The sequence below is a fragment of the Xenopus laevis genome, chromosome 8L, assembly GCF_017654675.1.
Source record: "Xenopus laevis strain J_2021 chromosome 8L, Xenopus_laevis_v10.1, whole genome shotgun sequence".
NCBI classification, from domain to species: Eukaryota; Metazoa; Chordata; class Amphibia; order Anura; family Pipidae; genus Xenopus; species Xenopus laevis.
The window spans coordinates 51,649,003-51,673,402 of record NC_054385.1 but is presented as its reverse complement, the minus strand read 5'-3'; the positions used below and the strand labels follow the sequence as shown (position 1 = coordinate 51,673,402).

Genomic DNA, 24,400 nt, shown 5'->3' with positions numbered 1-24,400 from the left:
AAAACAGTGGTCATTTTAACATGTTACGCTTATTTTTCTTTTTGTGTATGCTCTACAGAACTAATTGATATAGAGCACTTCCTACTTACTCCATAGAGCTGTCACATACAACCCTTGGGATTCCAGCTAAATGGTACTGTTGACAAACAAAAACACAGTTTGACATAACTTGAATTGCTGTTAAAGGATGAGTGAAGTTGCACTTGAGTAGAGCCACACAATGCTTATCCATGCTGCAGTTCAAGAGCATAAGGAGCAATCAAATGAAAGTACAATGGACAAGAAAGAAAAACTAGTTATAACTCCTTCTCTATGGAGCTATTTATAGGGTTTCGATTTTTCCCACTGAATACAGTGAAAGCCTTTTAAAAATCGTTCCTTACATGCCTCATGCTTCACACAGCATCAGTTAAAATTCAAAATTTGAAGGTTTTGAATCCTCATTTCAGATGCAGATTATTCCCTTATGCCCATGTGGCCAACAGTCCACCCAAAACCATTGTTTTACTAGCACAGATACATCCTTAATATTCAGGGCTGTTAATAACCTTGCATACATAAAGAAATAATTTAGCATTTCTCCACTTATAATTCCCTTTGTGTGAAGCAAGAGGCATATGAATGCTTTCTGTATTAAGAAGGCTTATCTGTATTTTGAAGACCATGATAGGCATTCCTGCTCCTTTTTGCTTGCCGCACCCTTACCTCTGTGGTTCTGCCATTCATTCTTTCACCTCTTTTGTTAACATAGTTGAGTTTTTCCTTGAGGTAACCTGCAAAAGAAAAGTTGTATATTATATAATATGCATTGTTTTGTTTTTCAAATTCCATTCTGAAAAGGAATTCTCCATTCTACAAGTTGTTATAGTTTGCATTGGTTGACATAACTGAGAAAGGATCATTTTTAGAACAGTAGCTGTCAAACTTTTTCAGTTTTTTTGAGGGTTTAGCCTTTGGTCTAGGCCCTCCCTTGCAGGCCATGGCTTCAGACCAAGCACCCCTGGCAGTGCTCCATGCTTACCCCAGGGGGAAAACCCCACATTTTGTTTTCCCCCCTGGGGTAAATGTAAAAATAGTTGGGAACATCACAGGCATGAAAGAAGTCCCTGGGGATGCCAAATAAGGGCGGTGATTGGCAATTTGGTACCCCCTACATGGACTGGCAGTCTACAGCAGGCTCTATTTGATAATACTCCTGGTTTTTATGTAACCAATACTTGCCTCCAAGCCACTGGTTGGGGATCACTATAGACAGAACAAAGTAAGCCTTAAGGCCATTGCTTAGGTTCAGAATCCCAGTATTCTACAAGAAGCAGTGACATGGCTTCCACAGATTATATTTCTCCACACAAATATGGAAATAAACCTGAAACTTTGACTTAGGCTAATGTCAAACGTGGTGTTTCCACTTACAGCCGGATCCTGAGCCTGACTCTTGCTGAAACACAGATTGGAGTGTTTTTCCGCCGAAGGAAAACAGTCACTTGTGAGGATAGCATTGGCATCTGCTGCTCATACACGGTCTTGGTAAGACTTCCAGTCTTGCTATACTGACTGATATCCCTTATAGGGCAGTTTGTCCAAACTGACCCCAGAGATGGCCAAATAAGTTCAGTGAGTCTAATGCTGAAATCGGACAAATTATAGCATTCGATTTGCATATACCGTCACTATTTGTGCATACAGTATGTTCCACACAGCCAACTATCCATTCTTTTGGTTCATTGATATATAGAATAGTAATTATTAAGATATTTAAATGTTAATTTTTTTGCCAATTAATAAGGCTTTTTATGTATGCTTGCTTCATCTTCATATATTTGAGACTTCTGACAGATCCGTTTTCCCTTTTCCACAGGACTGCATTTGACTCTAACATGATGCCCCATACACGTTGGATAGTGTGGGAGAAACTTGGATAGCATAACCAGAGAATAGGGCTTGTGTGAAGGGCTGCTCCCGGCAGCATTTCTGCATAAGAAGCGGAACCATGTCTGTCATGATGGTGAGGAAAAAAGTCACTCGGAAATGGGAGAAACTACCCGGGAAGAACACATTCTGCTGCGATGGTCGGGTGATGATGGCCAGACAAAAGGGCATATTTTATCTAACCCTTATACTCATCTTGGGCACGTGTTCCCTCTTCTTTGCTTTTGAGTAAGTCCAACATTTAGTTCTCTTTGCTTTATTGTTATAAGTCCTGAGCTTTTCTGTCAAAAGGTACTGTGATCTGTTAAAACACTGGTTATTCCTTTCAGCAATACTTGGGGATTAGGAAAATCCGGTCAAAATGACCTACCAGAGACCCAAAAGCCCAATTCTATTTTGTAGGGATGCACCGAATCCAGGATACGGTTCAGGATTCGGCCTTTTTCAGCAGAATTCAGATTCGGCCAAATCCTTCTGCCCGGCCAAACCGAATCCGAGATGGGGAGGAAATAGTGTGACGTTTTTGTCACAAAACAAAGAAGTAAAAAATGTTGTCCCCTTCCCACTCCTAATTTGCATATGCAAATTAGGATTCAGCTACGGTTCCATATTCGGCCGAATCTTTAGCAAAGGATTTGGGGGCTTGGCCAAATCCAAAATAGTGGATTCGGTGCATCCCTACTATTTTGATTGATTTTTATTTTACTATGTTTGCCTTTACCCCTTGTCTCCTGTTATAACCCTTTCACGAAAGATTGGCTTGGGTGTGACTTGGGCATCACTGGGGTGTGGCCAAAACCAGTAAAACTGGCAGTTGCAGAGAGCAGGCAATAAAAGACAAGACAAACCCCCATAAGTTGCCATAAGTCCCACCTTATTATTTTTATTTTATTTTATTTTTATAAAATTATATCCACAAGCCAACATTTCCTTTGGTTGGGTAAAAGCATAATTGACTACTGTAGTTTTTTTTTCAATTTGTTTTTCTTTTCAATTATGACCTTGATATCAAATCTAATCTCATATGTCGGAGGATTTGTTTTTTTTACTAATCTTTAAGAGACAGATGAAGAAAAAGTAATAAATGATATACCAGATACCAGTGTATGTAATGTCTCTTTTTAAAGTACAGACCTGATTATTAGTGGCTGCTTTAACTTTATATCTGCTTCACCTGTTGCAAAGAATCCGGTAAACATCAGTATGCAATGCTGCAAACTTCTTTTTGTTTTAAATTGAACCTGTTTACCCAGTATTAAAATATATTTATTAAATCCGTAATAAAATGACGATGGAAGTTTTTACTATAATAATATTTGGATTCTTGCCTGTGCTTCAGGTATAAATGGCTACACCCCAAATATAGTGAAGAAATGCAGCTTGTCTGGAATGGACAGCGTTTTAGTGGAGAATCATTTTATTGGTCTATAAAGTTTTTTTTACAGTTATTTTAATGTGCATTGATTTCCCTGTTTTTTGCTGTGCAAGCAATTCTTACAGTCTAGGTCAGACATCTTAAAGGAGTAGTTTCCCTTCTCAACACTCGTTCTAGTTCAGTTGTCCTTAAAAAGTAATGCAAAAATTATGGCTTTCTTCAGATGTTCTACTGTTTTTCTAAAAAGTTGAATTTTTCTCCTTCTGGCATTTCCTAGTTGCAGCTCAGTAGACGAGTTTGCAGACTGTATTGTTACTATTTGCTACATTAATTGATACATTTCTCAATGGTATCAGAGAAATTTTAAAGCAATACTGACACGTTCCTTTAAAAATCATAGAAACTTGTAAGTAGCAAGTGAATGCTGCACACAGGTTCGCGGGGCTGGGGGGGGGCTTTGCGGGGAACTATTCCGTGTGCAGAATTTACTTGATACTGACCTGTTCCTATGATTTTTATAGGAACGTGTCAGTACCGCTTTAAAAATAATGTTGCCAACACTGTATACAGTTCAGACATAACGTTTACATGTGAAGGGGCCTTAACTCCCATTAATAAGCCTGCATGGGTGGAAAATTTTACATTTTTGAAGGTTAAAGTTTTTGTATTTGTATGTAATTGAACTAAAAAACCTACCCATTTAATCAGTGTAAAAGTTTGTAAACAATGATCTAAAACTTAACATTTTTCTGTATGAAAGCAACGGTCTTTCAAGCCCCACTTCCCTTAGATTGAAATGTAATGTTATCCAGAACACTCTGGACCTGGAGTTTTCCCGCATAATTGATTTTACTGTAATTCGGATTTTCATACCTCAAGTCTACTAGAAAATCTTGAATACTAGAAAATTAAATAAACCCAATAGGCTGGGATTTCTTCCAATAAGGATTCATTTTATCTTAGTTGGGATTGGGTACAAGGTACAGGTATGGGACCTGTTATCCAGAATGGCGGGACCTGGGGTTTTCCGGATAAAGGATCTTTCCGTAATTTGGGTCGTCATGCCTTAAATCTACTAGAAATTAATTTAAACATTAAATAAACCAAATAGGCTGATTATGCTTTGAATAAGGATTAATTATATCTTAGTTGGGATCAAGTACAAGCTAATGTTTTATTATTACAGAGAAAAAGGAAATCATTTTTAAAAATTTGGATTATTTAGATGAAATTGAGTCTATGGGAGACAGCCATTCCGTAATTTGGAGCTTTCTGGATATCTGGTTTCCGGATAATGGATCCTATACCTATTTTATCATTACAGAGAAAAAGAATTTTTTTTAAAAAATGTGGATTATTTGGATAAAATTGAGTCTGGGAGACGGCCTTTTCGTAATTTGGAGCTTCTTGGATAACACGTTTCTGGATAACAGATACCATACCTCTAGCTGACTACGATTTTTGTCACATAGGTGGTTGCTTTAATCTTTCCACAACTGGCGGGAAATCGTTTTTGTTATTTCCTGGGGAAACGTTATGCAATATTACTCCTTAGCAAACCAAGGAACATTTCTAGCTAGTGCCGACATTGCAGTAAAGCTCAGGGTGATTTGCCGCTTCATAGAAGATCCCAGTTCACAAAGTACTGGTGACTGCTTGGGGTACATCACATGGAGCTTTTTCCATCTAGTGTCCGTCTTGCCTATGGGATCATTGCTAGTCTCCTTCATTGGCTTTCACATCCTACTATACTGGCTGAAGAGATATGTTTCCAATAGCTCATCTCCAAAGTTATCTGATAAAACATTTATTTAATCTGTAAAATGACCTTTAGGTTTTTTTTCCTACCTGCATGCTATTTGGTATCAAATTCCATATGCAACCTTAGTTTTCTCTTTATAGTACCAGTAAAATGATATGGTGCCAAGACAGCACAGTCTACAGTACAGGAAATGGAACCCAGTTTCCTATGCATATTAACTACGAACTTCTGACCTGGTTACCCTGAATGGTTTTTATATTCCCCCTTTCGGTTTCTGTGGTTTCTGTCAAAATGCTACTTCATGACTGTATCCAGCGGGTGATATATACTGGTTGCCTGCAAAATGTAGACTCTTGGGCTGGGGTCCTCAACACCGGGTAAGTTTGCACCTGGGCAATAACCTGTAGCAACCAATCAATGATTAGCTTTGTTTCAGCCAGCTGCAGGAAGAATATTAAGAGCAAAAATGTGATTGGCTGCCATGGTTTACTGACCAGGTGCTTACATTTTCAGTGCTGATAAACGAGTATACAAAAGAGAAAAATTGAGAGTGCTTGGTCTTGTGCATGTGATTTTTCTTTTTCTAAAGTTTTATTATTACTTGCAACCACTCTCTCTAGTAAGCAATGGCAATGTGTACAAGTGCTATGATATAATAATGCAACCACAGAGCCCTCAATTTGATCAGTCTTCTTTGCTGAACCTCATTTTCTTTGTTATGCAGGTGTCGCTACTTGGCTGTGCACCTCTCTCCAGCAATACCAGTCTTTGCAGCAGTCCTTTTCCTTTTCGCCATGGCTACTCTCTTACGCACAAGCTTCAGCGACCCTGGTGTCATACCACGAGCATTGCCTGATGAGGCAGCTTTCATAGAAATGGAAATAGGTGAGTTGTTCATTGGTGCGAGCATTTCTTCATTTGAACATGTACTCTCCTCAACACTCTTGCACCTTGTTTCAGTTCTGCAATACACTTCCTGTGCAGAACCGCTGAAGCCTCTCTCTGTGACTGACACTTTGTCCAAGGAATTTTAAAGCATATCTATGCACTCATCTTACAGAGAGACTTGTTTTCTCCTTTTATTTCTTTAAGCTGATTGTAAGCCGCCCACACAGGTAGATTGTATTGACCAATTTGGCTCTTTCAAACCAAAACCGATGGACGTTTTTGTGTCCAGAATGATTGCAGTGTCTAATGTAGAAGAGGACAAACATTGTGCAACAAAACAAGCAAAGTGGCCATGTTACAGAATGTAGCTTCACCGGATGGCTGTAGGATGTGACTGGATCCCAGTTGGTCTATTAGAATTGAAGACCAGACCTGCAAATATAGAATCTCCTGTTTAATTGGAAACCAAATGCTTGTTATTTTTCAGCTAAACCCATATTCACTTTTATGTTATCTGCTTCAGAATATACCGCCTTACTAAGATAATAAGACTGGTTTCTATTTTTGGATTGTAATGGTAGAACAAGTTGTACTAGCTTTCACATGCTTTATATGACATTTCAACATAAGAAACAGGAAAGCGTAGCAACCCACAATTACATGTCATTTCTATGTGAAGTAATAGGCAACTGGGGAAGGTGTTTAACCCTTTTAAGTGCCATAGGTTTTTGTTAAAATAGAAAAAGTCTAAATCACTAGGGGAGCCAAATATTAGGCACCCCCAGTGATTGTAATCACCGGATATCCCAGGCAAGTGCTCCCGTTCGCACAAAACTGCACCGTCCAGGGTACTTTTTAAGCAACAAGTTTTCTTTCTTGAAAAGTCTTGACTGCCATACTATGGAACAATGTCTTTACTGGGAAGATTTGTCCAAGTGTACAAACACGTGGCACCCAATCAACAGCTTTTTTATTGTAGGTAGAATAATGAAAGCAACTCTGTGACTGCAGTAAGTTGCTGCACTGGGCAGATTTGAAATGAACCACATTCTGTTAAACCGTTTTATTCCCAGTATAGGCTTGCAGTGTGCTTTCTATTATTGTTAGCAGAAGACTTTGATTTTACTTCAAAGCTTCTCCCCGAATAAAGCCTGGATCGGCTTTTGAAATCTAGAAGGCAATGCACAGGCTGAGCCTTTAGACTTCCTTGTGTGGTGAGTATGTTTGACAGAAGCTGCCTATTGCTGGGAAAACCCCACCGACTGTGCCATAAGCACTTTTGCTGAATGGAAGCTTGCTGTGTTGTCTTTATAACATTGGCAGTTCTGTGGTTCCACAATGAGCACATCAGAGCATGGGATTCTGCCATTTCTTTCACTTCACATTGTCCACATCATTGTTTTTCTGAGACCGTGTGTTAAGATTTAGAAATAGGAAATGTTAACTGCAAAATATTCCTTTCTTTTCTGCGAGACTGCTGTTCTGATAAACACATCAGTCTAAATAAAGGCACTGAACATGTTAGTGCTGGAATAATAGAAAATCTCTTATATATATATAATATATATACATATATATATATATACACATACACTGGCTTTGTCTGTTTCAGTGTAAGCTGCCTGTTTTTCATGAAGCAGTTACGGTATAAAAATTCTATCCATAGACTCCCGTTCAGCATTGCCCTCTAGTGGTCTCATTGGTTGATAAATGTGGTACCGTTCCACCGTTGTGGGATCCGCTATCCAGACAGCTCTGAATTACAGAGTCCCATAGACTCCATTTTTTTCCTTTAAATTTAAAGCAATTAATTGAGATTTTTTAGAAAAAAAATTTCTCTGTAATAATAAACCCGTACCTTGTACTTTATCCCACCTGAGATTTTATTAATCATTATTGGAGGCAAATTATCCTATTGGATTTATTATTTATAAATATTTATTTATTATTTTTTGTAAACTTATGGAGGTTTGGAGATCCAGAGTATGGAAAGATCCCTTATCCGGGGAAAAAACCCAGGTTCCAAGCATTCTGAATAACTGGTCCCATACCAGTAGAACATTTCTTTAAAGGATAAGTAAACCTTAAAAATAAGTGAGTCTAAAATTGATGAGGGTGCTATTCTAAGCACTTTTGAAATGTACATTCATTATTTATTTATTTTTTATTCCAAGATATTATGGGTTACATGGACTGGTAATATGAATGAATTTTTTTTTTTTTTACAACAGTGCCACCAGCTGGGCATTTTCTGACCAGTCTGACCACCAAGTAGTCAAGGAAGTTGTCAGGAGAAAGAAAGAGGCTGCTCTGATGTTCTTCTGGTTATGGAAGATTTGAGAAAGGTCTCTAATTTCTTTAATAACCAGAAGAACATCAGAGCAGCCTCTTTCTTTCTCCTGACAACTTCCTTGACTACTTGGTGGTCAGAAAATGCCCAGCTGGTGGCGCTGTTGTAACAAAATTAATTCATATTACCAGTACATGTTTCCCTTAATATCTTGGAATTAAAAATAAATAAATGATGAATGCACAAAATGTGCAAAAGTGCTTAGGATAGCACTCTCAACAATTTTACATTGACTTATTTTAAAGGTTTACTTATCCTTTAACATGCAAAGCTAATACTGAATTTAGCAGGGAACATGAGCTAACGGTTGTTTACACAGCAAGAGTAGTTACACATGTATCATATTTCAAATGATCAGTATAACATGCTTTTAAAAGATTGCCAAATGTAATTTATTTTTTTCATACCGAGATGGAAGAACCCAAGATTTTTCCACAATATGTACGGTTTCAGTTTGTGCATATAACTGTTCCCTTATGACCAGTCTTTTATTTTAACAGTTTCCTAAAATCCTTGGTATCCCTTTTTTCATTATGTTTTAAGTCGGTAGTTTCTGCTTCAAATGATAGCTTTAGCCATATCTGTGCTGTAGTCTATTTAACGAGTTGCTCAGACTCCCTTTCTATGTGTGACATGGAGGTGGTCCAGTAAGGGAAATACTGTAATTTTGTTTCAGAGAAATGATAAGATCACTTCCCTGAACTGTGCATGAATATAAATGGAATGTGACTAATTAATAAATATAGCCTGAAGTGGTAATGACAAGGTATTGGTTATTATTTTAGGACCAGGGTGGGGCATGTACAATGGCAGCACAGTTCTAGAGGCTCTGCACCGTTATAACTGCTTCAGCAAGCTGATCTGAATATGCAGGGAAACTATGGCTACACTGAACTCCCTGAAGTGAACTCACCCCCACAGTACAAGGGAGTATTTACTACAGCAAAAGCAGCATAGGGTTTCTCAACCATTTCACAGACGGACATTCTTTGTGAGTCAGTCAGATTATGATTATTTTATACCACTATGAATCCAACTGGTGCGCTCAGAGCTTGTTTAATGCTTTGCTAGTTGTAAATATGCCAGGATAAAGCTCCAACTATGATTTTGCGTTTAATTATAGGGAGGGGGCGGAGTTCAATTTATGAATTCATTGAGAAATTGTCAAACAGACTCTTCAACTGGTTAGAGTCTGGTTCAAACTCAATTCAAATATTAGTTTCATAGATCAGTTCATGATCACTTCTAGAAATAAAAAAATAAAACCCTGCAAGATAATACAATAAAAGGAAGCCAAGCCTCTTAATAAACATGCATCTACGTTGTCCAGACGAGAACATCTGTTAACCACTTATCAAAAAATCACCCTTACACACTCTCTAATACACACTCCAGATTAATGAATAACCACATATCTTACAGTAAAATTATCACTAATCTTTTGCAGTGTCTGGTGAAAAAGCATTTGGTTATTGACACCGTAACCAATGTCAGGGGCGCAAGTCTGATATTTATTTCAAATGTAGAGTGTGTGATCCTTTTAAAGCATCATATTTTATTCAGATCTTTTGTATGAAACATGTCATTTTATTAGCCACACCATTTATCTCTAATTCCTTTGACGTTCAGACATGAAAAACAGACATACTTTTTATTCCTATTCTTTAATAATAACTGTTTTGTCACTCAGAGGCAGCCAATGGAAATGTGCCCCAGGGACAACGGCCACCACCCCGTATAAAAAATGTTCAAATAAACAATCAGATTGTGAAGTTGAAATACTGCTATACCTGCAAAATCTTTCGCCCCCCTCGAGCCTCGCACTGCAGTATCTGTGATAACTGTGTGGGTAAGTAAAATACCATGTTAGTGTAGCCTGTTTCTAACTCAATCAGTCCAGCAATATCCTGATCTGAACAGCATAAACCTTCTGCAATTCATGATATTTGCAAATGTCATTGAAGCATGATTTTAGGGTATCCGTTTAGTTTAACTGACCAATAGAGTATGAATAGTTTATGACCAAACAAAATTAGTAAAGTTTGATATCTAATTTTGCTATGGATTAGCAGACCTGGTGCAAATGGTTGACCAATAAATACTGCATACTGATTGGTTACTATAGATAACTGTTGCCAACTTTTATTAAATTACCGTCTTTCCCATCCATCCTCACATGTAGTAGAGGCCACAGAACCTCTGCCACATTTTAATAACTAGTGTGTGTGGGAAACACAGTGAAGCAAAGGTATGAGATCCATTATCCAGAAACCAGTTATCGAGAAAGCTCCAAACTACGGGGAGGCCATCTCCCATAGGCTCCTTTTTAATCAAATAATTCACATTTCCTTTTTCTCTGTAATAATAAGACAGTACCTTGTACTTGATCCAAACTAAGATATAATTAATCCTTATTGGAAGCAAAACCAGCCTATTGGGTTTATTTAATGTTTAAATAATTTTTATCAGACTTAAAGTATGGAGAGCCAAATTACAAAGAGACCCCTTATCTGGTATTCTGGATTATAGTTTGAATACCTGTAGCTGTTTTTCCTAAATGATGTAAACTATGTTTGTATAAGTATTCCCTTGTACTGAGCACAACTGTGTCAGAGAAGGTAAAGGTATGGTAGACTTTTAAGGGCCACTAATTCTTTGGAAAAATAAAACTCTGGTTTGCCTTAGTACAAAAATGATTTGACCAACAGCTTTCTCACTTGCTTCATAAAGTGAGCCAGTTATGTGTTATACATACAAGTTTGTTGGTACAAGTCTACTGTAGGGCTGTATCTGGCCTACGGGACTTTTATTAGATGGTCCAGACCTTAATTAAAATCTGCCTTAACATGTTTTTTTTTTTTTTCAACATTTGTAGTGGATTTTAATAAGATTGTAATTAGCAAAGTGAAACCGTAGTGCTGCACTTGCTTTATTAATATTACTTTTATGTGTCCACAGAGCGCTTTGATCATCACTGTCCGTGGGTGGGAAACTGTGTTGGAAAGAGGAATTACCGTTACTTCTACCTCTTCATACTCTCTTTGTCCCTTCTGACAATCTACATCTTTGCCTTCAACATTGTCTATGTTGCTTTAAGTAAGTTGCCTCACTTTTTTGGTGTCCCAGGACCTTGCACTGACCTATTTCAGTTTTATGTTTCATTGTGACCAGTGGAGAAAAAACAGTAAATGACATTCAAGCTGTATAGACAGACAAATCATATTCCTTGTGGAGAATCAACTACACCAACTTCATTGTAATTGTGCACTCTACTCCTACTCCTTAATAGTAGGCATGGGCATAACAATAGAAACCATAGACTGTTCGGGGAGGGGGGACACCGTAGGTCTAGTTATACTGATGCTCATAAGAATATTGCTGTCCAATGACAACAAAAATAAAGTTATGGTTTGTCTATTTTGTTAGTCTAAATAAAAATAAAAAAATGCTGCCATGCTTGTTGTTAGTGTGGTTTTTCACTTTGTCCAGCAGATGGAGCTCCTGCTATAATGCTGTCTGTAACTATGGCTGTTACCTGTGAAACTGCTACTATAATCCCCCTGATGTCCCTAACAAAGGCAGCTCCCTATCAGTCCGGAATAACCGCATATAGGAGTGCTATGTATATATATATATATATAGATAGATAGATAGATAGATAGATAGATAGATAGATAATATATATTGTAATCAGTCTTTATTCACGTAACCAACTGCAATATGTTGTGGGATTAAACAAACGTATTTTATTGTGCTCATATTTATAGTTTCAAGCATGCTGCAAAATGTACAAATAATCAAATCATGGGTGAAGCTTGCTATCAAGGTAGCCATTTCTAGAGTTTATGTGCTCTTAAACTATATACCAGTTTTATGCAAACTAATTTTTAGTATTTAAAGTTATCAGTCCCTCTCCCAAGCCAAGATTGTGACTCTCAAACATGTACAAGATGGGCTTTTAGTCCAGGGCATATTTTGCTCCCAGAAACCTATAAGGTCTCCGTACATTTTGTGGAAGCTGAAGCTAAAAATGACATTTTATTTATTACTACACCTTCATCATCATCATCATTTATTTAGATAGCCCCGACAAGATATGCAGTGCTTTACACCTTGATTTTATTTTAGTGCTGCACTAACTGCATTATAATTTCTATATTTTTGTGTTTTTTTTTCAGACTCATTAAGCATTGGCTTCCTTAACACACTGAAAGAAAGCCCAGGGACATATCCTTTTATGCTTGCAGTTGTGTTTCTTGATTCCTCTACCATTTCTGTAGCTGTTCAATGAAACTGTATATTTAAAGCTCTTTTGATAGACGAAGCAAATATAATTCATGCAGTCTATGTACAAAGAATGTTTATTTTTTAGGACTGTTATTGTTTAAGAATACTTATTGGCAAATGCTGAACAGACGGACATGAGCTGTAAATGTATCTAAAGTAGTTTTCCACTTTGTAATTAGCCTTTGAAATCTGCCTAATAAACTTGTGCCAGTCTGAAGTTTTATGGTGACATAAAATGTAAGTAAAGTATTGGTCTATCATGCGATTAATTATTATTATTAACATGTATTTATATAGCGCCAACATATTGCGTAGCACTGTAAAGTAAATGTGATTTATACAACTAAATCACATGAATTCTATACATAGAACATATGGAGTTACATACATCACAATCAATACCGGTACAAAAGGTGAGGAAGGGCCTATGCAGAAAAAGCTTACACTCTAAAGGGAAGGGAGTAATACACAAGGTGTGGGCGTGGGCAAGATCGAATTAAGTGGGTGAGAAATGTGGTACTGTATGTGGTGTTGCGTTTGGTAGTTAAGCAGAGTGAGGGTAGGCTTCTCGAAAGAAGTGCGTTTTAAGAGATTTCTTGAAAGCAGAAAGGTTGGGAGAAAGTCGGACAGACCGTGGGGGAGAGTTCCAGAGGAGGGGTGCAGAAAAGTCTTCAAAGTCATGAATGCGAGCATGTGAGGAGGTAATGAGAGAAGAGTTGAGTAGCAGGTTAGTAGAGGAGCGTAGTAAGCGGTTGGGCGAGTATATTGAAATGGGTTCAGAGATGTAGGGTGGTGCAGAGTTATGAAGTGCTTTGTATGGCAGGGTCATTAATTTGAATTTGATTCTGAATGGTAGTGGAAGCCAGTGCAGGGATTGACAGAATGGCGTGGTAGAGGAGGAGCGGTTGCTGAGGTGTATGAGTTTTGCAGCAGTGTTCATTATGGACTGGAGAGGTGACAAGTCTCTGGAGGGGAAGGCCAACTAAAAGAGAGTTACAGTAGTCTAGACGTGATATGACAAGAGAGTGAATAAGAATTTTGGCATGTTTCTGCTGTATAGCTTCTCAGCTACAGCTCATGCAAAATGGAATGATTGCATTTACTTTCCCCAGCCATTGTTGCCTAATACATGTGCTTATTGATAGATGCACCTGTTTTGTATGCACGTAACCAGTTCCTCTTAGCACACTGGTGGTATCTATTTTGGGTGCACATGCAAATTTTGTGCAGATTTTAGTTTCATTCATGATTTGTTTCCCTTGGGCAGAATTGGAGGTTTAGTCAATTCATATGTGTGTTCGACTTTACTTCAGTGCTTTAAAAATGGGCATTACTTTAGAAACTTGTGAGAACACTAACAATATACAAAATAAACAGATAGAAAAAAGTTGTTGTGATAAAGAGTATTGGTCACTTATTGGCACTCATAATGTATCAAGTATCCATTGAACCAATTACACCAGAGAATTGTTTTGCCTGAAGGTAGATTTAATATTGAAAAAGCTGATTATGTTTCTTAACCCATTGTCCACTGTTTTGGAAGTGTTTATCTGCTTCTTTACCCTGTGGTCTGTTGTGGGATTAACTGGTTTCCACACATTCCTGGTGTCCCTTAACCAGACAACCAATGAAGATGTGAGTATATTTATTTGTGTGTATGAAATATACCGTATATGTATTCCTCTTACTATAAACGTGCATAACTAAAGGTAAGGGACAGATGCCAAGAAAAAAAGTTGTTACAGGTTAAGATAAAAGTTGTTGGTTAAAGGGTAATTCACCAGTACTTTGGAGGGCCCAGGTATCCTTCAGTGACCCTTTGGTGCTGACAATAACAGATAGTGGATGGTGTATTTACTAAAATACTATCTTAAAGTGGACCTGTCACCCAGACACAGAAATCTGTAAAATAGAAGACCTTTTCAAATTAAACATGAAATCCAGTTTTTAATTAAAGCTGTTGTAATCTCATCTAAAAATCTCAGCTGTCAATCAAATATTGTCTGCCCCTCCTCTATGCCTTAGGCATAGAGGCGGGGCAGACAATTACTTTCACTTTCCATTCAGCACATCCTAGATGTCACAGCTCTCCCCACATTCCCCCCATTCTATTCACCTTTTAATTGTGTAGCCAGTGCATGGGGATGGACATACAAACATGCGCAAACAAGATTCTGAGATAATGCAAGGCTTGTCTTAATAACATTGTCCACAAAATGGCTTCTGCCCGCTTGCTATAATTATCAATTCCCAGACTGAAGGAAACAAGATTCAAATTTTTTATAATTTATATTTGCTTGACTAATGTGATAAAATAGGATTTTGAATAATTTTTTTGGAAGACGGGTCCCTCTTAAGCAATAATTTTTAGATTAATTCATAACAACATACGTACATTTTTAATTATTTTATTACAAACCTTTTTTTATGACTGATTCCACATCAATGATTGTTTTTCCTCTATCTTCAGATAAAAGGATCCTGGACTGGTAAAAACCGTGTTCAAAATCCATACAATTATGGCAATCCTGTAAAGAACTGCTGTGAAGTGTTGTGTGGGCCTGTGAAGCCAAGGTAGACTACTATTTAGTTCAGTAATTCTTCATACTTTTGAGCTCTGAACCTGGGGAAAGTTGAAGTTCTTCCCATGTTGTTGGGGGTCTTTAAGCCTCTATTTTTTTTTTATTATTTTGTGATGTGTAACATTTGCAATTTATAATAAACCACTTTATATTAAATATTCATAAAAAATATTGCTAGTCTTTATGCATAAACACGGTCATAAATATAATTTTTCTGTTTCTCATTGTAGCATGCTTGATAGGAGAGGCATTTTGCAGGAACAGGCTGGGGTTCTGGGACAAACAGAGCAGACAAATAGTAATCCACAGCAGGATCCGGTAAGTTTTTGTTTTTTTTTTTGTTTTGTTTTTTATTTGTTTTTTTATTAAGCTAGACCAAGCAGGGTTAACTTTAGTCTTGTCACAACCTCAACTGTTTTTATTTTGAGGTGTACCAGCAATGAGAGAAGCTGAAGAATATATTTGTTCTGAAAACCGTTAAATGAGCTAAAAAGCTATTGCTAAAAGTTACTGCTGCTGTGATAAAATTATTTTAAGTCCTCCCTAAACTTTAGGAAGAAGATGTTTTTTTTTATTTAGCCATAAAAATGGTGATCAGTCAGTACCACCAGCTGTTGTAGGGTCGGTCTTCTTTATAATTAAACCCCTGTATTAATCCCTCACATTCTGAGTAAATTTTTAAAATGTTTGCAATTCTCCAATTGGCTGTTATCTGGTACCTTTCAAGGAAGTATCTCCAGGCTATTAAAGCCATTCGCTTAGCTTTGAAACAGAGAAAAGTGTCAGACTCCAGCACTGCAAGACTTAGCTTGAGGGAAAGAAAGAATTAAAAAAATGAATAAAACAGATCAGGGCATAATTCCTATATAAACAAGGGCATGTCCGTACCATGTCAATAGCATGAATAATAGCATCCATAATCTCTATCCTTCATCCTGACCCCCCCCCCCAACCACCTCAAGCTTTTCCAGTCTAATTTATGTAAAAACTTTAAAAAAAAATAATTGTGTGGTGATGCTTTCCCTTTTTTTTTTATCTTGTATACACTGATTAACATTAAACTCTTAATTGTCTATGTACTTTCAAGGTTTCTGCTGCCCCTCTAATGTCCAGTGAATCATCGGAGAATCCTGCATCGCCAGGGAAAGACCCCCAGACGAATGCTACTAATGCTATAGAGATGTCCGTTCAGCACCCCAAACAATCAGATGGGACAAAGATCTAAGAAAGGAAAAATAGAAAACTTTTTTTTTTTTTCAGTTGAAAAAGGCTAATATTCCAGATGAGACCATCAGGAGGATCCTATATGCCATTTTACTTTAGTATTTTGCTCGTATTAATTATGAAGGTGATGTCTTTTTGAAAGGAAAATGATCATATCAGCCTGGGAAAACTGCTCATTTAAACAGATGTCAGGTGCTATTTGAATATGCCAATAACCTAACTCGGAAGAGATTGTCACAGCAAGAAGTCAGCCGGACTGGTCTGCTATTTTCTTCCCTCAGGAGCTGGTTCTTCACATTGCATCTGAATTCTGTGTCCCTCTGGAGGTTGGCGAACACTGACAATGTCTCTGGCTGGCCAGACCATCAGAGATGGGGTCTGCAATAGAGGGACTGGAGGTGTCCAACAGCTGGATACCTGTTTCTTCCCCTAATCCTACAGTGGCAAAGCTGGGTCCTGTAATGGATAACCTAAAATATGCACACATTTATTTTGCTTGTCAAGCCTAACTGCAAGATGCTGGAAAAACAAGCTCCTGGTCGATGCACAGCAGTTTCCAATACCACCAGGTCTAGTGCAATATTTGAATGCAGTATGAATTAGTGCAGTTTGGCTTTATAGAAATCCAGCCCCAGTACACACATGTACACTATTCCTTAATTTATCGCTTCTGAACTGTCATGTCATATGCTCATTTAAATGTAATGTTTTATTATTTTATTCATAAGACCCCAGATCAGCACCATGTCAGATGAATTCCAATCAAATGGCAATATTGAGTTTAAATGGATTTTTTTTATGGTTGGAAGCATCCACTAAGATAGAGGATTTATTCTCTCTCTCTCTCTCTCTCTAGTATTCCAGCCTTCTTTAATAATTTTAAGCTACAGGTAGTGTTAAAAGAACTTTTAAAATAATTTATTCTTAATACAGTATTTTGTTTTTGTCTTAATTGCAGAAATCACCCCCCTTTTTTTTTTTTTAATGCTCTTAAAATATCTGCTTGCTCAAGGGTTCCTCTTGGATGTAAAATATTTTGTTAAGAAGATAATTGGAAGTCTAATTATACACCTCTTGTAAACACTACAGGTTCCATTATTTGTGATTAAAATAAGGACAATGAGTAGGCCGTGGAACACTATTCTCACGTAAAAGGAGAGGTTTAGGTAATATCCAGGAAGCCATAGGCTTCTCACTGGGTTTCTAGGGGTTTGTTCTGCACCATGTGTCATAGCCCTGTGCTGTTTATAAGCCGGATTTTCAGCATTCTTTGGTGGTTTTGCACTTGTTAGGGAATGCTGGCAGCCAATTCAGCAATATGTTTAAGGGTCCCTGGTTATGGCTGCCTGCTCCAGAACATAAGAGTCCTTGGTGAGGTATTCTCGTGGTAAGCGTCTTAATGCATTTCCCTTTTATAAGTGATAACTAGGCTTCTGGTAATGTTCCAGATTAATGATTATATTTTATAGTTCGATCCTTTGATGTATTCCATTCGATTTCTCTAGTGGAAACACGTTGTCTCCTTTGAGCACTAAGATATTTAGGGTGCTCATTTTTGCAGTGAATTATACTTAAATGTATTTGCCAAACCCATAGTTTATGAGGGAGGAAGATTTGTTTGGTCTAATGACCATGCTGCTTGCTGTATTTATTTATAACCTGGCTTGGTGATGTTTTCCCAATATCAGTATTGAATGTGTCAGCCATGGTGAATTTAAGTTACCACTTGGGATTTCATTTGCTGTTTAAGTCTCCATTGCCAAAAAAAAACACCGTTCTCACTAAAGCACACCAGGTGTACTTGGTATAACCAGTAATATCTGTAGCAAAGTACAAAGAATCCGTGGTAAATTGGTTTTGGTAATGTACTAATGGTTCCTGTGCTTTCTACTGTTTAGGAATCTTATGTATAATAAAATATAAATCTCAGATACTGACACCATAAAGAAATTCAGATACAAACATCAGTTCCCCAGATGCCAGTTCCTGATTGGCCCACATAGTGCATTTCTTTGTTCTCTTGTCTCAGGTATTGAGTTCCATGAGTTGATGTAAAATATTTATGGAGCACTTTTTATAATTCAGGTTTTCCTCTCCATCTAGGGGGTTAAGTGACAAAATATAATGCGTCACATGCTTCCCAGAAGATGCCCCTCTTGTCACGCTCATAACCTGAATGAATAAAGGGCTTTGCATGACTATCAATCTTGTCATTTGCATAAATCCTTCCTCAAAACATGTGGCTTGGCCATCAATTCCATTAGGGTAAAACCAACATACGATCGTCTTAAAAAGCCATCTGAACATGTGTAAACAGACTGAGCCATAAATGCGTATATGTTTTGTCCGTGCGACTGCTCAGTATGCTTTTTGACAGGTAATGTGTTGTAAGTTCCAGAGACAGTATGTTTTAACTATTAATACTCCATGCTGTAATTGCCAAACTGATGTCCAGCCAGGCTGTGTTCTGCTTAGGGGGGGGAATATCAAACCCTTGGATTGTGTTAGGAGTTATAGCTCAACCCCTACTGGTGAGCCTCAAGTAGGTAATTCCTATTTTCGGATATTTTTCTGGATTAATTTGGTGGACTCTTCACTCTGTGGCTTACAGGGGATACTGTTAGTTGTAGTGCAGCCACAGTTTGAAGATCGTTGTATTATGTAGTTTATCTGAAAATGTCTTAAATGAAACTATGCCCTAAACACATCAGGGAAAAGCTGTCACTGCAACTTTCCCCTTCTTAGACCCTTTTCACACACTTTAGTCAATGTTTAGTAAAGATGTACATTCATTTCTATTTGCTTGACTTTATGTAAAGTTGTTAATTTGTAAACATTACTTGTGGGTTTTTTTTCGTTTAATCCTTCCAGATATTTGGCGCACTGTGGTACATATGCTTTTTTGTACATATATTAAATGTAAATCTTGATAAAGGATACATGCATGGCGTCGAACCCCAGCCTTAATGGACAATAACATATTTACAATAAGGTAAAACGCCATGTTGCAAGGTTCACGGATATGCAGTCGATAGTGGACATGTTTACACATGGTGCATCATATTGATGATGTATAATGTGTCCTTAGACATGATACGTCATAGAACCTATGATGTAGGATATGTGGTTTTCCATCACTCTGAGGGAACAAATATTTATAGCAATCCTTCCTCCCTCCGCAGTCAGTGAAAGAATGCGGTTGTAGTTTGTACAAGTGCTAGATTTCCTTTTGTTGCTCCTGCTTTTTGCAGATCCACAGCTTCCAGCATCTTTTTGGCTAGTGGGGTACATAGTAAACACTAGTTCTGTGTGGGCCGGACCGACACCTGCGGGACCTTTGGGTCTGCTGTATTCGGGCTGTCTTCCGCACACATTTTGAAGGATGGGTTTAGGTTGAACTCTTCTCCCGCTCTACCCACCTGCGACCTTACTCTGCCGGCTTTTGTCTCTGGCAACCTCCATTTATAGACGAACGCCTGCTGCACCCCGCTTGTGACATCACAGATAGGGAGGCTGTACCCGGGTCTTCAAATGGAGGTACCAGTCGGATTCAGGTCGCGGGCAGGTAAGGGTCGGTGGGTTAAATGTTTGTCGAACTGCATATCACCAGTATACATTATGCGTTTGCTTCCTGATGGTTTGACACTGTGACAGTGATAGTCCCAGCATGCTGCTTCCATACATTATGACCAGCCACTAAAATATGAGCAACTTAAAGCTGCCCATGTATAGGTTGGTTCCCTTAAAACTAGATTTAGATGGTGTGGTTTTGCCACAAGTGGGTGGCCAGATTGCTTTGATTGATCAACCAGCGTGAAAAGGCAGGCACAGCTAATTGGTTTGCTGAATAGTTACTACCGTTTTTAATCAAAGGCCTTGCAGACACAAACAAACAAACCTCCCCTGTGTTGCAAGCTCTAGTCTATGGAGTCCATTTGCCAGATAGTGTCTACATATTGCTGAGTTTGACAGTAGGGCTTTAGGATGCTATGTCCATGAAACAGTTTGTAAACCAGAATATATAATTTTGCATAACGAAAGCAAAATCAATTCTAAAACAGTGCTACAGTAGTCCATCCCCCTCTTGCAGAGGCTTCACACTCCCACAATGCCTTGCATGATCTGTGATTTAAAGACCTGTAAAGAAGGACAATCACAGTAGTGTGTGTGCAATCGAAACAAACGGTGTAAATAATTTTTTTTTTCTTTCTGGGGAAAGCCACTTATCCTTCTCTATGAATATATAGCAGATACATACTGGGAGGCTAAACCCAAGAATAACCGATAGAGAGCTACTTATTTCAACAGTCAGTACTTTTACAAACAACTTTCTATCTAGTCTTGCCAATCATTTTCAGCATTAAACCTATGGTATGCAGATACAATCGGTAATGCCTTTATACTATAAATAGTAGAGCGAAGTTGTTACAGCTGTATGATTTCATAGTTTTCCTTAAAGTTGTGTATAAGAAATACTTCAACTACTGTAACAAAAAAAAGGGTTGAACTACAAGACATCCGTTACCTATAGCAAGGAGTAAGGCCACTTGCCTTAATACAGATCACCTATTATTACTATATATTGTATTTGTTTTGTCCAATACCAACATACTTGTGTTATAGCAAATAATGGACATTTTCATGTGACTACAGAACAGGCTGCTTTAAATGCTCTTTATCTGGGCCTACAAACTATGTATTGTGCTCGGGTTGGGCTGGCCAGGAAAAGTAACGGGAATAGAATGCTCCAAGTGCCATAGCCCATAATTATATTGAAGTATGCAAAGCGTTTTACATATATTTTTTATGTTGCAGTGTGGCCTTTCTCTCAAGTGCATCTTTTATTTCAGAATTTCTCCTACCTATTTTAGTTTGGTAAAGCAGTCTTTAGGAGACATGTGAGGGACAAGTATAGCCAGTGCCGAAATCTGGAATTATGAAGTATATTGGCCTTTTGGGTTATTATTCAGTTTGGGCAATGGTGTAACTATAGAGCAAGCATACCCTGCAAGTGTGCCAGCCCCCTCTGAAGTTTTTTTGCAGGGGGGCCTGGCACACTCTAGTTAGGCCACTGAGTTTGGGATATGAATGTGTTTCATCTTTTCTCAGCAGGAAGTGAGAGCTACGCCGGATGTTGCATTATCCTCAGTAAGCGGACCTGTGCATCCGAAGGGTTGTAGGAGTGGCCTTGTCTGACTTCTAACAACAGCATTAAATGTAGCAAAATATAGATCTGCTTCTGTGTATCACAAATGAAAAGAAAAGTATCACATGAAGATATTTTTTAAATTATCACGGCTCAAGTGTTTCCCTACATAAGCCAATGGACAAGCTATGCATCCAGTGCTGGAAGGAAGTGGCTAAGGATCCCCACTCTCACCAGAATAAAGTGCTACTAGCAATCACATGTATTTGTTTCCACTATGTCTAATTCTAAATTATATTTAAGATTCATTCATTCATCCATTTAATATTACTATGAAGCCATTGTGCTAGAATTTAGAACCAAATTAATCAGGAGCATTATGCTTCACAGATCTTTTGGGAGCAAAACATATATAATGCCATACCATGTCCGGACTGACATGACTTTTATATATATATTCCACCCCTGTACTTAAATCTCCCCTTTTGGGAAAGCACTTCCTCCAGTTTAATATAATTCTATAAAATTGATAGTGTTTATTTAGGAACACTTTTTGTCACTGATACTTTACTTTTCATGAGATGGAAACAACGCAGGATGTGGTTTTATTTCTGAGAACACCTAGTTGTCCTCTTTTGCCAAACTCTTTAGTTTGCAAGCCCTCAAGTAAGAATAAGGGTCTGGTTCTATTGGAAATCATTCAGCTGGAACAGCATTTTTTATCTGCATAACTGTCATTTTTTGTGTTAATCTGTTATCTTATACAATTTTAGTCTTAACACTTCCCCCTATATGCTACTGACCAAATTATTGTACCTTGCAAAAAAAATGTGTATTTTTATTTAACTGTATTGTGTATAAACATGCACTTTCATTTGAACTTCTTTACCTGGTATTTTTGTTTTCCATAATGAAGGAATTAAACTATTTATTTGCCTGTGGTCATTTTATTGAATTTCCTACATTGTTGTTTAGTTCTAAAAACGGGTGTAAGAAATGGGAAAAGAGGGTTCCAGCAAGTGTATCTAACAAACTTTATTGCATCTACAATAATGAACAACCAAATACACATACGTATTTTACAGAATATTTGTACATTAGCAAATGTAGGCCTTTCCAAATAACATAATATGCTTTTTTCCGAGAAGAGATTTTAGGGGTCTCTGCTGCCACAAGCTAATATCAAATAACGGTCCCTAAAATTATCCTTTATAAAGCATTGCGTATCTTGACAGCGCTATATAAATAAATGATATGATATAGTGCTAATAAATTGTATATAATTTTCCATGCTCTTATCACCAACTTTCATTTATTTATATATGTTAGTTTAAAAAAAAATTTTAAACAAATTTTCTTTTTAATAGATTAATTATGTACAAATGATGGTTTTTACTCCTATCATTGTTCTAGGGTGAAGCTTTACATACACAGCCCAGGGGCCAGAGTCCACAGCATATTTGTATTTGTTTTTTTTTGCATTGGGCCGAACCAACAACCTACCCATACAGTATCTGTAGATGTGCTGATCTTGGGGTGTATGGCTAATGTTAAGACACAAACTGGGGCTTCTGCACTAAAGATAGATGGCTAATTCCTATTGATATGCTAATGAGGTATCTATACTGTAACTGAAAGAATTGTAGATAACTACAAAAAAAGTCAAGGCAGAAATCAACATTATTGCTGCCTTTTAAAGCAAACTTGAATTTTGCTATTTACTTGAGTTAACAAAACTTTTTAATTAGCTTAGCCATAATGTTGTAGACTTTAGGGTTCAAGTACACGGGCAGATTCGGGGAGATTTAGTCATTTGGAGACTAATCGCCTCTTCTGTGGAGCGACAATCTCCCTGAACTGCCCTCCCCCTGCTATAATGCAAACACGCCAGCGCCAATGCACTCGAGGCCCTTCGATTTCCGAAGTTCGCCGCGAGTGCATTAGCGCTGGCGTTTTCGCATTATGGCAGGGGAAGGCAGTTTTGCCTAGATTGTCGCCCTGCAGAAGAAGCGATTACTCGCCAGTCGACTAAATCTACCCAAATTTTCCCGTGTGCTAGCTCCCCAAAGGGGATGTAAAGTAATTTTTTTAAGTGTATAGATTCTTAGCACTAAATAAAACAACTTTGTAATATATGCCTCTTAAAATTTGTGTACCTGCTTTGAGACAATCGTTTCTGGAGCTTTCTCTCCTCTCCCTTGATCGCCATCCCTCTTTAAGTTCAGTGGCCCGCTGATTGTCCTACTCCTTGGTGCGCTAAGGGGCAGGAGTTCCTCAACAAGTATGTATATATGTGAAGGTTAGGCTACTCTTGACTACTTTCACTAATTATCAGCAGTGGCGCATCTGGAGGGGCACCCCATAAATCATTTAAATCACTCTCAGCTGAATTTTAAGGGGGGTCATAATCAATGGAGAGGAGAGAAAGCTGCAGAAACCATCACCTGTATCTCAAAGCAGGTACAAAAAATTTTAACAGACATATTACAAAGTTGTTTTATTTAGTGCTATGAAATTATACATACACGGATTTTGCATCCCCTAATTATTAACCAACTAATTCCTCTGTTTAAGTGGTACTAAAACATAGCGAATGAAGCAATACCTCAATTAGAATACCTTCGGAAGGACACCCCCTTATCTTTTATTTTATCCACCTTTAACAGAGCTGTCATCGTGACAAAATGTGGTGCTACCCGGAAGTGACATCTCATGCTGTGCAAATGTTTGCTTGAAGCCGCTGATGCACAAATGTTCCACTCTGGCTTTTACTGAATGCTACTGTGTATGCACAGCATGGAATTTAATGAGAACCTTGAGAAATCAGGGGAATGAGGTTGACCGCTCTGCTTTAATG

The 24,400-nt window shown here is 37.8% G+C and overlaps 1 protein-coding gene across 2 annotated transcripts in view; it reads left to right on the top strand.

Annotated features, from left to right (window-relative positions):
- zdhhc9.L (zinc finger DHHC-type containing 9 L homeolog) overlaps nucleotides 1-22,484 on the top strand; it is a 40,566-nt gene extending 18,082 nt beyond the window's left edge. For both annotated transcript variants that reach the window (XM_018229932.2, XM_018229933.2), the window contains 9 exons: nucleotides 1,859-2,157; nucleotides 5,791-5,951; nucleotides 9,995-10,153; nucleotides 11,263-11,400; nucleotides 12,483-12,531; nucleotides 14,124-14,226; nucleotides 15,062-15,165; nucleotides 15,404-15,491; nucleotides 16,261-22,484. In XM_018229932.2, coding sequence (XP_018085421.1) covers nucleotides 1,991-2,157; nucleotides 5,791-5,951; nucleotides 9,995-10,153; nucleotides 11,263-11,400; nucleotides 12,483-12,531; nucleotides 14,124-14,226; nucleotides 15,062-15,165; nucleotides 15,404-15,491; nucleotides 16,261-16,398 — 1,107 coding nt within the window. In that variant the 5' untranslated portion in view covers nucleotides 1,859-1,990 and the 3' untranslated portion in view covers nucleotides 16,399-22,484. The remainder of the gene's footprint in view (nucleotides 1-1,858; nucleotides 2,158-5,790; nucleotides 5,952-9,994; nucleotides 10,154-11,262; nucleotides 11,401-12,482; nucleotides 12,532-14,123; nucleotides 14,227-15,061; nucleotides 15,166-15,403; nucleotides 15,492-16,260) is intronic.
- The last annotated feature ends 1,916 nt before the right edge of the window (nucleotides 22,485-24,400 follow it).